Raw genomic sequence first — 13,330 nt, forward strand, 5'->3', positions numbered from 1 at the left:
AGCAATAACACAAGACCACACCATGTAAACACCATAGTTCTTTAATTGAAACTGTAATGCAATCTCATGTTACACTTTAATCATGATATAGTGTATACTATATATATACTACCAAAAATGACAACTCAGCAGTAGTAAGCCTGGGTGGGGGTTTTCTGTCAGAAGAGGGCAGCAGAGCTTAAGTAGCAAAGCTTAAAAAAGCTGCTTTTGAAAGAATTTGAAGTAAATAAGGATAAATACATCAATATATCATATATCGTGTTTTGCCCTATGCAGATACTTGAATTATAAATAGCTTTGGTCAGTGTTCATCCATGATTATAGACTTAGTTGGACACGTGTGTCATAGTCTGGAAGCTCCAAGGGCATGTGGTATGCATGTTTGCAATTTTCTTGAAAATCCTGTTATTTGAACTTCTATAAAACACAAATACCCAATGCAAATGACACTGAGTCAACAGAGAGAATATTTAGTAGAAATTAATTCTAAATCTAAATCATATGGGAGCAGTTTGCAAAATTGCCCTTGGCCCACATGTGGTACTAAACTTGAAACATTCTACAGTACAGTCCCAACTAAACCACCCTCAGTAATGTGCATAGTAACATTTTTCCTCCGATGAATGCAATACAGGTGTAGACCAGATGCAAGAGAAAAGCAAACAGCCAGTCAATCATGAGTTTTCAAGTGGTCATATTATCCCAGGCCAATCCCTTCAGAGTCTATGGCATCCATGAGCGCTGCTTATAAACTGACTCTGGATGATGTCCACAAATGGGATGAGGCAGGAGAGAGAATTACAGAGGAAAGTCAACATTTTTCTCCACCCAACATCCGTCCATGTTTGGGCAGGAGCATGCACTGACTCAGGAGGGCTACGACTGAAAGCCATAAGAAAAAGCATCTACAGGGGAGAAAATCAGAGTTCAGTCCAGATACTCACAGACATTTTAGAAGTACCCATAGTACTGTATTTGCACATTTTTACTGTAAATTATTAAACACCTGTTGAAATATGCTCATCTTGGCTAACCTGAGTGAAACTGTGCGGTGCAGCAGAGCCCGTCCCCCTGGACAGTACGATAGATGGGAGACACACAGACTCGGGTCAGTCTGGGGAGGTGGGACAGGCGTGTGGACAGAGACTCGGGGGGCAGGTACATAGTGGAGCGCGGGTCTGGCGATGAGCTCTTCGGATCCCCCCAGGTGAGCCAGTAACCTTTGAGTCCAGAACTACTGCCCCTCCAGTCAACCTGCACAGAATCACTGCCCACTGTAGTCAGCCGCAGGTCCGACAGCGCTGGCGTCACTGCGGGAAGACAGAGATTTACCCATTAGCATATTTTAAATTATTGTTCAGTGATGAGTGTGAAAGATGAATACAGATTATGTTTTCACAGGACAGTTCAGTGTAAAGGTAAAACTAAACACAGCATTTCTAAAGTAGATTATATTTATTAATAGCTTCTTTTTTTTTTTTTTTACTTTATCCTGTTTGCGATGTGATTTGTTTTTAATTGACAGCAATACAGTACATAATCAAACTAGTAGTCCTTGAAAAAAATTCTCAAACTGCTCAAAGTTCAAACAACCAGTATTTTTGAAATGTCCAATGACCAATTACTGTCAATTGAGGTATTTTTTCTTGTGTGCCATCGTGCCATTCCCTGAACATCAGGGTTATAACTAATTTAAATGTTTCATTGTTCTTTGTTGATATAGTGTTGAGGTTAAAGCTCTGCTGCTCTGTTTACTGCTCAACTTAGTCCTAATGATAACAAGATACACACAAAAAGATGTAATTCTATCGAGCCAGAAGCACAATAACGTGGGAGTGCAGAAGTGGTCAGACTGGAATGAACCTGAATAAGAAGACTTCAGAGGGATTAAACCTGGATATCTGATCTCACCTTCCTCTGTGCACACTTTGACCGACATAGCCCTCTCCGTGCCAGAGGAATGTCTGGCGCTCACGGTGACCAGGTAGGTGGAGTCTGGTTGGAGGTTCCGTAGCACAGTGGAGTTTTGGGTTCCACTGACGGTGACTGCGCTGAGCTTACCACTTGGCAGAATGGAGTATTCAATGTAGTAACTGATGACCTGCTCGGGCTGGAGGGGGCCCCAGTTTATTCGCACACTGCTGGGCCCCAACTCAGAGATGGATATAACAGCTGGGCTCAGCACCTCTGGTGAAAGACTACAACTTAGTAACAATATCAAAAACGCATTATATGAATACTTATACATACAAAAATTCTAAACTAAATCAGAAAAAATACTCAATTAAATTATTGCAAATTCATTGCATACAACTATCAAACGGAAGTGGATTAAAATAAAAGGTTTAGTCCTACGATAGTTAGGTTTATCCTACCATAAATTGTCACTTGTCATTGCCATCCATGGCATGTTAAGTTTAAATAACAGATGTGTTGCCTGTAAGTCTAAACTTGAGATAAACAAACCAAAGTTCACACTAATCTAAATCTGGACACAGACCTACAAGGTGGCAGAAGTGTTGCTACGCGCTTGTCTGTATTTATAAATCCAAAAGATTTTTGTTGTACTTCATTGTACATTATTACATATTAGTAATATTAATTATACTCAATCTAAAAGGGGAATGTCTTGTATCCTAAATGTACGAGAATAGCAGATTCAATGTCCTTATGTAGAAAAGACAGAAAAAATAGCCATTGACCAGTAGCATAGCTCACCTGGTTTGGTGGTGAAGGTGACAGAGAGTGTGTTAAAAGCTTGGTCATTAGACTCTGGGGTCAGGGTGGCCACATATGTAGTGTCAGGCTTGAGTCCCGTTAGCCTGGCTGTGCTGGAGACCGCAGGCTGGGTGAACCTCTGGTGCTGACCACCTTCAACACTGGGACTGGTCCCAGGACCCCCACCTGCAATCCCTGTCCCTCCGGTGGGCACTGGACCAAAACGAATCTCATAGAAGTTGTTTGAGCCACTCAGCACAGGTCGCCATTGGAGAGTAGCAGAGTTGGTGGAGACGTCTCGCACTGTCATTCTTTCAGCTCGAATAATTTCTGGAGAGAAGAGAAACCTTTAATACCATAAATAGATTTTTGTTGCATAAGGTGAATAGAAAACAGTCAACAGCACAGGATTTATGTATGTGCCAACAGCCAAAGTGGTAAACTGTCTCAATATCATTACATGATATTTTTAATAAAAAGATAATGACAAGAAAAATGACCTCTGCTACTAATGAAATGAAAATGCATACGTTGATTCACTTGTCACCAGGTACGACACACGGTACATATTTGATAATAGGTTGGCTTAGCTAACAGTGTCTTATTGGTTTCATACCTGGAGCCACCCACAGGGCAGACACTTTTCCATTAGACAGTTACTCAAACAACTGTCCCCTGAGGCCTTCCACATAATCACAAACCCTACAATTATACTCATATCTTTAGGTCCTTCTACTTGCTATTCATAAAGCCTTACAGTTTCAGTACGTTCTGTGACTGAGCTGTCCCTTGTGGCTGTTCACGTTCCATCTTTAGGCTATATATACATACATACTTACATCACTTAATCATTAAACTGTTAATAGAGAGGCATATCTCATTACTGCTTCCCTAACACACGGTCAGACAGACCCTAAGTTATGGGTTACCTCTCCAACTTCTTAAAGGCTCATATGAATTTACAGTGAATACAGGTCAAGATTTGAATATTCAAGTGTTTTTGTTCCTCATTAACTTGTCTGGATGACTGGGTGATTGTACATAATCCTTTTGCATCATATTATACATTTTTATTCTGCATGTTACAAATATTATAAATAAATATTTAAACCATGGATCCTGACATATTTAACATACGGTATTCATATTTAATGCAAGCTTTTGTCTAATGACATCAGGTGGGGTTTTTTGGACCCAGTAGTGCAAAAAGTCAATGCGTTATCCAAGGACAAATCAATTAATACACAAGTACTGTACACATTAGGGTTCTATGTGTATGCAGGGGGAGGCCTCCAAAACAGAAGGTGCAAATCACATGCTTTTGGTGATAGTGTGTGGACAGGAGCTGTCCTGTCAAAACCTCTGATTGTACATTTTGTATTGCTGCTGTGTTTAATGTATTATGCCAACATTTAGCAGTAATTAGAAGCTTACTGCACACATTGACAGAATGTCACTCACCTATAATAGCATTGCGAAGATCCTCTGTGATGATATTCAGGGAATCTATATCCACAAAGTACAAGTGCTTGTCAATAGGGGGAGTTACCACCTCCTTGAGCACCTGAAAGTTCCCATGTCCTGTAGATACCACTAACACTGCCACACCCTCATCCCTCAGTGCAGCCATGGGCCCAGTCACCTCTCCAGGCTTCACCCCGTCTGTCAGCCACACCAGCACCCTTGGGAGCCCTTGCCTGGATCCTCCAGGGGTCCCTGGTCTGAGCACCCTCTCTGTGGCTATCCTCAGGGCCTCCACTGTGTTCGTATCCCCCCGGAGCGGCCGAGTGTTCTTCAGCGCCCCCTGCAGGCTGCTCTGGGAATAGTGGGTTCCAAAGTCAAACTCCACTTTTGGCTGAGTGCCAACTTGAACGAGTCCCACCCGGACATGGTCCTCACCCAGAGAGAAGGGCAGCAGCAGATCGGACAGGAACGAGAGCAGGCGCGAGTGTTCATATGAGGGGACACTTCCAGAGGAGTCCAGGAGGAAGAGGACATCGCCTTCACAACAGTTCAACACTAGAGAAGAAAGTTAATATCAGCGTTTGCCTTTTATTGTGTAATGTGCAGAGCAGGACATAACATACTACTAAAACATTGTGACAAAATCAACCTACATGTGGATCAAAGTACTTTACATCAAAGATCTCCCACATAACCATGCTCACATTCCTGCATCAATGGAGGCAAACGGAGAGTGGGGCCAGTGTCTTGCTTTGGGAAATTTGATGGCAGGGATTGGACAGCCAACCTCCCGGTTTTCATCCATCCATCCATCCATCTTCTGCCGCTTTATCCGGGGCCGGGTCGCGGGGGCAGCAGTCTGAGCAGGGACTCCCAGACCTCCTCCTCCCCAGACACTTCCTCTAACTCCTCCGGGGGGATCCCGAGGCGTTCCCAGGCCAGCCGAGAGACATAGTCTCTCTAGCGTGTCCTGGGTCTTCCCCGGGGCCTCTTCCCGGTGGGACATGCCTGAAACACCTCCCGAGGGAGGCGCCCAGGAGGCATCCGGAACAGATGCCCGAGCCACCTCAGCTGGCTCCTCTCGACGTGGAGGAGCAGCGGCTCTACTCGGAGCTCCCCCCGTGTGGCCGAGCTCCTCACCTTATCTCTAAGGGAGCGCCCAGCCATACGGCGGAGGAAACTCATTTCGACCGCTTGTATCCGCGATCTTGTTCTTTCGGTCGATTCAGCGACTGCATCACTGCAGCCGCTGCACCGATCCGCCTGTCGATCTCACGCTCCATCCTTCCCTCACTCGTGAACAAGACCCCGAGATACTTGAACTCCTCCACTTGGGGCAAGGACACCCCACCCACCTGGAGAGGGCAAGCCACCTTTTTCCGGTCGAGAACCATGGCCTCGGATTTGGAGGTGCTGATTCTCATCCCAGCCGCTTCACACTCGGCTGCAAACCGTCCCAGTGCATGTTGCAGGTCCGGGTTTGATGGAGCCATCAGGACAACATCGTCTGCAAACAGCAGAGATGAGATCCTGTGGTCCCCAAACCGGACACCCTCCGACCCCTGACTGCGCCTAGAAATTCTGTCCATAAAAATTATGAACAGAACCGGTGACAAAGGGCAGCCCTGGCGGAGTCCAACATGCACTGGGAACAGGTCTGACTTACTGCCGGCAATGCGAACACAGCTCCTGCCCCGGTCATACAGGGACCGGACAGCCCTGAGCAAAGGGCCCCGGACCCCGTACTCCCGGAGCACCCCCCAAAGGACACCCCGAGGGACACGGTCGAAAGCCTTCTCCAGATCCACAAAGCACATGTGGACTGGTTGGGCAAACTCCCATGAACCCTCGAGCACCCGATGGAGGGTATAGAGCTGGTCCTGTGTTCCACGACCGGGACGAAAACCACTCTGCTCCTCCTGAATCCGAGGTTCGACTATCGGTCGGATTCTCCTCTCCAGTACCTTGGAATAGACCTTACCCGGGAGGCTGAGGAGTGTGATCCCTCTGTAGTTGGAACACACCCTCCGGTCCCCCTTCTTGAACAGAGGGACCACCACCCCGGTCGGCCAGTCCAGAGGCACTGTCCCCGAACGCCACGCGATGTTGCAGAGACGTGTCAACCAAGACAGTCCTACAACATCCAGATACTAGGTACTCAGGGCGGATCTCATCCACCCCCGGAGCCCTGCCACCGAGGAGTTTGCGAACAACCTCAGTGACTTCAGCTTGGGTGATGGATGAGCCAGCCTCCGAGTCCCCGGTCTCTACTTCCTCTTCGGAAGACGTGACTGAGGGATTAAGGAGATCCTCGAAGTATTCCTTCCACCGTCCGACGACATCCCCAGTCGAGGTCAGCAGGCCTCCACCCGCACCGTAAACGGTGTTGGTGAGACACTGCTTCCCCCTCCTGAGGCACCGGACGGTTTGCCAGAATTTCTTTGGTGCCGACCGATAGTCCTCCTCCATGGCCTCCCCGAACTCCTCCCAGGCCCGGGTTTTTGCCTCTGCGACAGCACGAGCCGCGGCTCGCTTGGCCTGCCGATACCCGTCGATGACCTCCGGAGACCTACAAGCCAGAGTGGCCTGATAGGCCTCCTTCTTCAGTCTGACGGCATCCCTTACTTCCGGTGTCCACCACCGGGTTCGGGGGTTGCCGCCACGACAGGCACCGGAGACCTTGCGACCACAGCTCCGAGCAGCCGCATCAACAATGGAGGCGGAGAACATGGTCCACTCGGACTCAATGTCCCCAGCCTCCCCCGGGACATGGGAGAAGCTCTCCCGGAGGTGCGAGTTGAATACCCTACTGACAGAGGGCTCCACTAGACGTTCCCAACAGACCCTCACAATGCGCTTGGGTCTGCCAAGTCTGTCCGGCTTCCTCCTCCGCCAGCGGATCCAACTCACCACCAGGTGGTGATCGGTTGACAACTCTGCCCCTCTCTTCACCCGAGTGTCCAAGACACGCGGCCGGAGGTCTGATGACACGACAACAAAGTCGATCATTGACCTCCGGCCTAGGGTGTCCTGGTGCCATGTGCACTGATGGACACCCTTGTGCTTGAACATGGTGTTCATTATGGACAATCCGTGGCTAGCACAGAAGTCCAATAACTGAACACCGCTCAGGTTCAGATCGGGGAAGCCGTTCTTCCCGATCACCCCTCTCCAGGTGTCACTGTCATTGCCCACGTGGGCGTTGAAGTCCCCCAGTAGAACAACGGAGTCCCCGGTCGGTGCACTGTCCAGTACCCCTCCCAAGGACTCCAAGAAGGCCGGGTACTCTGCACTGCTGTTCGGCCCGTAGGCCGCCACAACAGTGAGAGACCTGTCCCCCACCCGAAGGCGGAGGGACGCGACCCTCTCGTTCACCGGGGTAAACTCCAACACGTGGCGGCTGAGCTGAGGGGCTATCAGCACGCCCACACCAGCCCGCCGCCTCTCCCCGCGGGCAACACCAGAGAACGCCCAAACTGTGCGTGGAGATGAGGCCGACTATATCTAGTCGATATCGCTCAACCTCCCGCACAAGCTCAGGCTCTTTCCCCCCCAGCGAGGTGACATTCCATGTCCCCAGAGTTAGTCTCTGTGTCTGGAGATCTGGTCGCCGAGGCCCCTGCCGTCGACTGCCGCCCAGATCTCTCTGCACCGGCCCCTTATGGATCCTCCAGCGGGTGGTGGGCCCACGGGAGGGCGGCCCCACGTCGCTCTTTCGGGCTGTGCCCGGCCGGGCCCCGTGGGGTAAGACCCGGCCACCAGGCGCTCGCCATGGAGCACCCATCCCAGGCCTGGCTCCAGGATGGGGCCCCGGTGACGCCGATCCGGGCGACGTAAACTGCCTTGTTTGTGTTGTCATCATAGGGGGCTTCTGTAATGCTATTTTTTGAGTCAAGGTATTGGACCTCCCGGTTTTATGAAATTATAATCATGATTTTTTTAATTTGACACAAACTTGGCTGCTTGTGAATACATTTGGTTTCATTACAAGCATGATATAACGATCTGAGAACAGTTTTATTGTGTTTAATTGTGTCTTTTAATAACACCTACAAATGCATATAATACATCCATCAATATTTTGCCGCACCCAGAGGGATAAAGAAACGTGTTTAACTTTTGTTGCACAACATTTCCACATAAGCTTTACTGACAAGCTGCCACAGTCTCCATGTGTTTTCCATTTCATTCATGGAAAATAACCATTAAAATATTTATTGAGAATACTGTTAACTGTCAAAAGAAGAAAGGAAGCAAGTTTTAAAAAGTGTAAACAGGAACTATACATTGATGGCAATTCGAGATTTGTTGAATATTGGCCAGAAGTTCAAAGCCGGGGCAGCGAGTCGAGGGGTCTTTCCCACCAGTGCTCCACCTTTCATTAAGCTCTCGTTAAAAGCGGAGGAGAAAGAGGTGAAAACAGTAGCTGGCAGGTATTAAAAAGGGAGTGGAGGCCGGAGGTGGGACTGGAACCGGGGAATATAAAAGGCGTTAAAAGGAGCAAGCTGGTGCGGTGGGGGTGAGGGGGGGAGTTCCGTGTGAGAGGCGAACAGGAATGCTGCAGTTCTATACAGGGCAATGAAGAGATTACAAAGAGGAGATATTCTGAAACAGATTTCCTGTAACTGTACATGTCAAACCAGGACAAAAGTTAAAATGTACCAATACCTTGACTCAAAAAATAGCATTACATATTGGGCAATATCAGAAAGTTGAGGTAATTTCCAGGATAATGTCACGCTTGTCACCTTTTGTTTTCTTTGGCAGCTGCTTCTTTTTAATATGCACATTTTTGCACCTTGACTGAAGAGTCTATGAGACTTGGTGTCGAAAGCTTAAAAGGTCGGTGAAGCTTTCATTCAAATCAAACATGTACTTACACATGCACACTCTGTCATTCACCTCAACACTCCAAAGAATTTCCCACATTTTAATGCTTGGCACTTCAAGCTTTCTGTAGGAATGCCTTTATTTTAAGATCAGAGTTTACGTAATCTGGTCAGTTGTTTTGCCTAATGATGAGGAAATTATAGATTGTATAAAAGATTTTGCAAATTTGTCATAGATATCTATCTAAGTACATTGTTTATTGTTAATCTCCTGCAGTGATCAATATAAAACATAGTCTACACTGAAATACATAGTTTTGATTAAAAGCTAGCCGTTTCCAATGCTATAAAAATAGTGTTACAGATAATTTTATATGATGAAGAATTCTGAAGTAGAGTCTAGACTGTTTTTGTTCTTAAGTTGGCAAGAGAACACATCCATGATGGATTATTCATCTATAACAATTTTCACACTGGCAAAATGTAGTTATGATAAGAATCCCAACAGATAAATGTTAACATGAAAGATCTACAGAAATAAGCTATTCGCTTTTGTATTGTAGTGTAGCTACAACACTGTAATGCTTAAAATGGTATAACAACATTTTTAGTGTCCATATAGTTTTTTGTTTTGTTTTTTTATCTAAAAAACATTAGCCTATTTATTTGCAGATGCACGAATCATGAGCCGCTACCATGGCTATATTTTATTACTCTATATTTAATTTGCTATGGCACTAATCCCAGGGTGTGTTGTTGTTTATATAAATCTTTATAATAGACCAACTCGTGACATGCAGCTTACATAACAAGCCTAATTGCTGATTTCACTCTTAACAGGATCTATTTGAGGAGATATCACAGAATACATAAAGAAACTCTCACGCACCCTTCACTCACACGCTAATACCACAACTGATGGCTTGGCTCTTAGATATAGGCTACAGCTTGTAGCTTGTAGCTTGTAGGAAGTGCATTTCAGCAGCTTACACAATTATAAGAATTCAATAAGTCATAAGTCTGGGTGGTCCCGGGCCCCTGCCCTCCTCCCATGGTGCCCTGAGGTGAAGGGTTTCATTAATATCATATAATAACATTGGCAATGCCATGATCCAGGAACTATCTCCATGCCATCAAGTCCATCTCCAGAAAGTTAGACCATAAAGTATCATAGAAAGTGCCTGCACTACATGACTGGATTGATTCACATGTAAATTATTTTATTGGAGTGAAGACATAGAAAAGATATGAAAGATATATTCATCTGCATATAAAACTGGTTTAGGATATCCTAATTTAATTTATCTTCATTTCACTTAATTTCATTCATTAATTTATCAACTTTCTCTGCGTCTTAAAACTTCATTACCTTCTTTATTGTTGTTGCTGTTGTTGTTGTTGTTGTTGTTGTTGTTGTTGTTGTTGTTGTATTGATTATTGTTCTGTCTCAATTTGCTTGCATATTACGCTTTGCTTGCTCTTTTATGCTTAAGAAAACGCTACATTATCTTAATTAAAATATATCCGCATTTCCTTGTTCTGCCTGATGTGAATAAGTTGTGCGTAAAACGAAAGTCCTACCTCCTTCAGGTGATGGCTTTTGCGTCCACGCTGTTCCTAGAAACAAACAGAAAAGCATCCATGTCCACAACACCGTTTTCCCCATCGCTCCAAAGCACAAAGTTCGATCTCTCCAGAGTGTTCTAATGTCAAATCTTTACTGATCCATACAATCAGCAGCCGAGCTCCGAGGAGCGCGCTCCCCCTGTCACTGATTCAAAAGCATATTTCCCCAGGTAGGATATACATTCAGCAAAGTTATCTGGTCTACTTCGTGTGATCCTCTCTGTTAAACATGTTCGTGGAAAATGGTGATAAAGTGTTCACGGCGCGCTCTGGAAAAGAACTGACAGTACAGTACACGGTGTGTGCGCAAAGTGTGGACGCGCCTCTGTGAACCACTCTGGCGCTCACGTTCAAGTGTCAAGTGGAGAATCAATTTAAAGATAAAACTTCCTGTTAAGGGTTTCAAAATAAATCTCAGTGCTAATTAAGCAAACAGCCAAGGCATATTTTTATGCGTAGCCAAATGGGGTTTTATGATAAAAAAAAAAAACCATGATAAGATCATATTATAGATGAAACCTTTATCTATAATATGATCTTATCATTCATGCAGCGGAAATGGCATTGTAATGAACCTGGCCAACCCACAAATGAGCACATGCAGATACCCTTCTGCTTGTGTTTTGTTTTTATACTTTGTCTTCTTTCTTATGGACCACCTGGTGTCCAAAATAAAGTAAACAGAGAACGACTCTAAGGTGGAGGCGTCATGAGAGAGTTGTTGTAAAAGATACACACGCTCAGCACAGACGTGTGCAGTTTACAGATAGCGCGCCGATATGGGAAAGAATCAATCTAAAAGTGATGTGTCCATCACACCTGTCATGCTGGCAATGTCAAACAAATATGGGAAAGAGGGTCTGGAATGCTATGTATGTGGTCTGTAATTTCTTTGTGATTTGAATGCATTTTTTCCTGTTGTGTGAAGCACTTTGAATTGCCTTGTGTATAAAGGTGCTCTACAAATAAACTTGCCTTGCCTCTTGGATGACTTCAACTGAATCTTTTTCTACAATAAAAAAAATGGCATACTTCCAAGATGATGCCTGATTAAAAATGTTATCTTAGTACTAAACATTTTGTTTTTGTCAGGTCAATACTCCACTTACTTAATTGTGTTGAGACTGACATTTTCTACCTATTTATTTATTATAATTAAGAGATCAAATAACAATCAATGCTGTTCTTGCTGTGCAACTGAGTTCTTTAAAAGAGTTCTAAACGCAGATTGATATGGCCTTTATGAAATTGATTAACCATAGGTGATTTAAAATTTGGAAATCACGCTATTAATGAATTAAAGTTAATCTGGCCACAGAGTTCACAATGTGCCCATGACATAAATGAAATACTGCACAAGATAACTCACAAATATTATCTGTAATTTAAACTTGAAACCCTTGGATTTAGCTGTACTTGCATCTATACATCCCCTTCTATTATATTTATACAAACTGGGATTGGGAAAATGTAAAATTGATTGCTTACTTGACAGATTTGTGGCTTGCTGCTTAAATGTTATCAATGACACCAGCTTAATCACTTGCACAAATCAATCTTCAAAATGCATTATACATTTAGAAGAATTTGAACTATTCCGCTAAATCTTGCAACTTAAGCCCATGGGAGTGCCTCTTAAATTACCCTTTAGACTAGAATAAAGGTCAGAAATGTTAACGATTCTTTGAGGTTAGCATGGATACAGTAAGGAAAGTTAAAGTACGTTTTTGTACTGTGACGGGTAATGTATTTTTGAGGATTTGGCGAGAAGAATGGACTGTTATGGATGAAATAAAGAGAGAATGAGGAGTGAGTGAATAGACAGAGGATGTGGGAATTCAAGTGGGACCATTTCAAAGAGCTGGGGTGATGCATCATGTCCAAACAAAAGCTAAAAAAGAACAGCTACAATAAGCAGACTTGTTACATTTCTGTACACACCCACTAACTATGATATCTGGGAATTTGGGTTAGTCTCTTCCGTAGTGTTGTTTTGTTTCCTGTTTTGTCCAAGAAGTTTGCAGTCTCTGGCATAAGTGTCATTGGTGGCACAGAACACATACTTGGGGGAATGTGTGTCCAAAAAGCTGATGGTGCCAAACTTCAGATCAAGTACTAGGATTTTTTCTGATTGTGCATGTTTTAGGTTGATTGAGAAACCAAATGCCAGGAGGAAATCCACCCAGACATAGGTAGAACATGCAAACTCAGACAAAAAGGCCTCACCTATTCTGAGGGTTGATCAGTTTAACCGGTGTGTGAATAAGCCAATTACTCTACATAATGTCTTCCATCATTTTGTTTACTCAGTAGTTTTGTGTGTACATGTGATCTCATTTCTAACTGTCCTGCCCTGCTGTCTCTTGCTAACTTTATTTTTAACCACCGTCTTCAAGAATCTGCAAGTCACGAATTGTTTACACTTTTGCTTCTGCACAATAGCCTTGCAGCATTCATTTAAGTGTGGTTTTCCAACACACTTTAGTCTGCAGATGTCAACAACACTGAAGTATGCTGGGTAACATCATATGGGAGTCGAGTGAGTTTTAGTGAGTACGGTAGTAAATTTGAGCATTTATTGTTAGCAGATGTATAATGGAATGCTTTTCATGCATATTTTCAGCTTTTCAGGCACATTTTTTGACAGACTCTATCAAAACGAATAGACTACCTATCTCTAATGTGACGTTATA

General features: G+C 44.5%; 1 protein-coding gene across 1 annotated transcript; it reads right to left on the bottom strand.

Annotated features, from left to right (window-relative positions):
• Nucleotides 1-93: 93 nt before the first annotated feature.
• vwa1 (von Willebrand factor A domain containing 1) lies at nucleotides 94-10,949 on the bottom strand. Its single transcript, XM_072449596.1, has 6 exons — nucleotides 10,593-10,949; nucleotides 4,180-4,737; nucleotides 2,719-3,048; nucleotides 1,912-2,187; nucleotides 1,035-1,310; nucleotides 94-905 (listed from the first exon to the last, which is right to left on the bottom strand). Exons 1-6 carry the CDS (start codon nucleotides 10,675-10,677, stop codon nucleotides 877-879), a joined length of 1,554 nt encoding a protein of 517 aa, XP_072305697.1. The 5' UTR covers nucleotides 10,678-10,949; the 3' UTR covers nucleotides 94-876.
• Between the last annotated feature and the right edge of the window lie 2,381 nt (nucleotides 10,950-13,330).

The sequence above is a fragment of the Eucyclogobius newberryi genome, unplaced genomic scaffold (genome assembly GCF_026437365.1).
Source record: "Eucyclogobius newberryi isolate DKJ021-1_F unplaced genomic scaffold, fEucNew1.0.hap1 SCAF_17, whole genome shotgun sequence".
Taxonomy (NCBI): Eukaryota; Metazoa; Chordata; class Actinopteri; order Gobiiformes; family Gobiidae; genus Eucyclogobius; species Eucyclogobius newberryi.

Excerpts from the sequence above, each read along its gene's own strand:
- vwa1 (XM_072449596.1), bottom strand. The coding sequence starts at position 10,677 with ATGGGGAAAACGGTGTTGTGGACATGGATGCTTTTCTGTTTGTTTCTA. Across the intron at positions 1,311-1,911 it reads CAAAGTGTGCACAGAGGAAG|TGACGCCAGCGCTGTCGGAC; the intron begins GTGAGATCAGAT and ends GTCTTCCCGCAG. Across the intron at positions 906-1,034 it reads CACCGCACAGTTTCACTCAG|ATGCTTTTTCTTATGGCTTT; the intron begins GTTAGCCAAGAT and ends TCTCCCCTGTAG.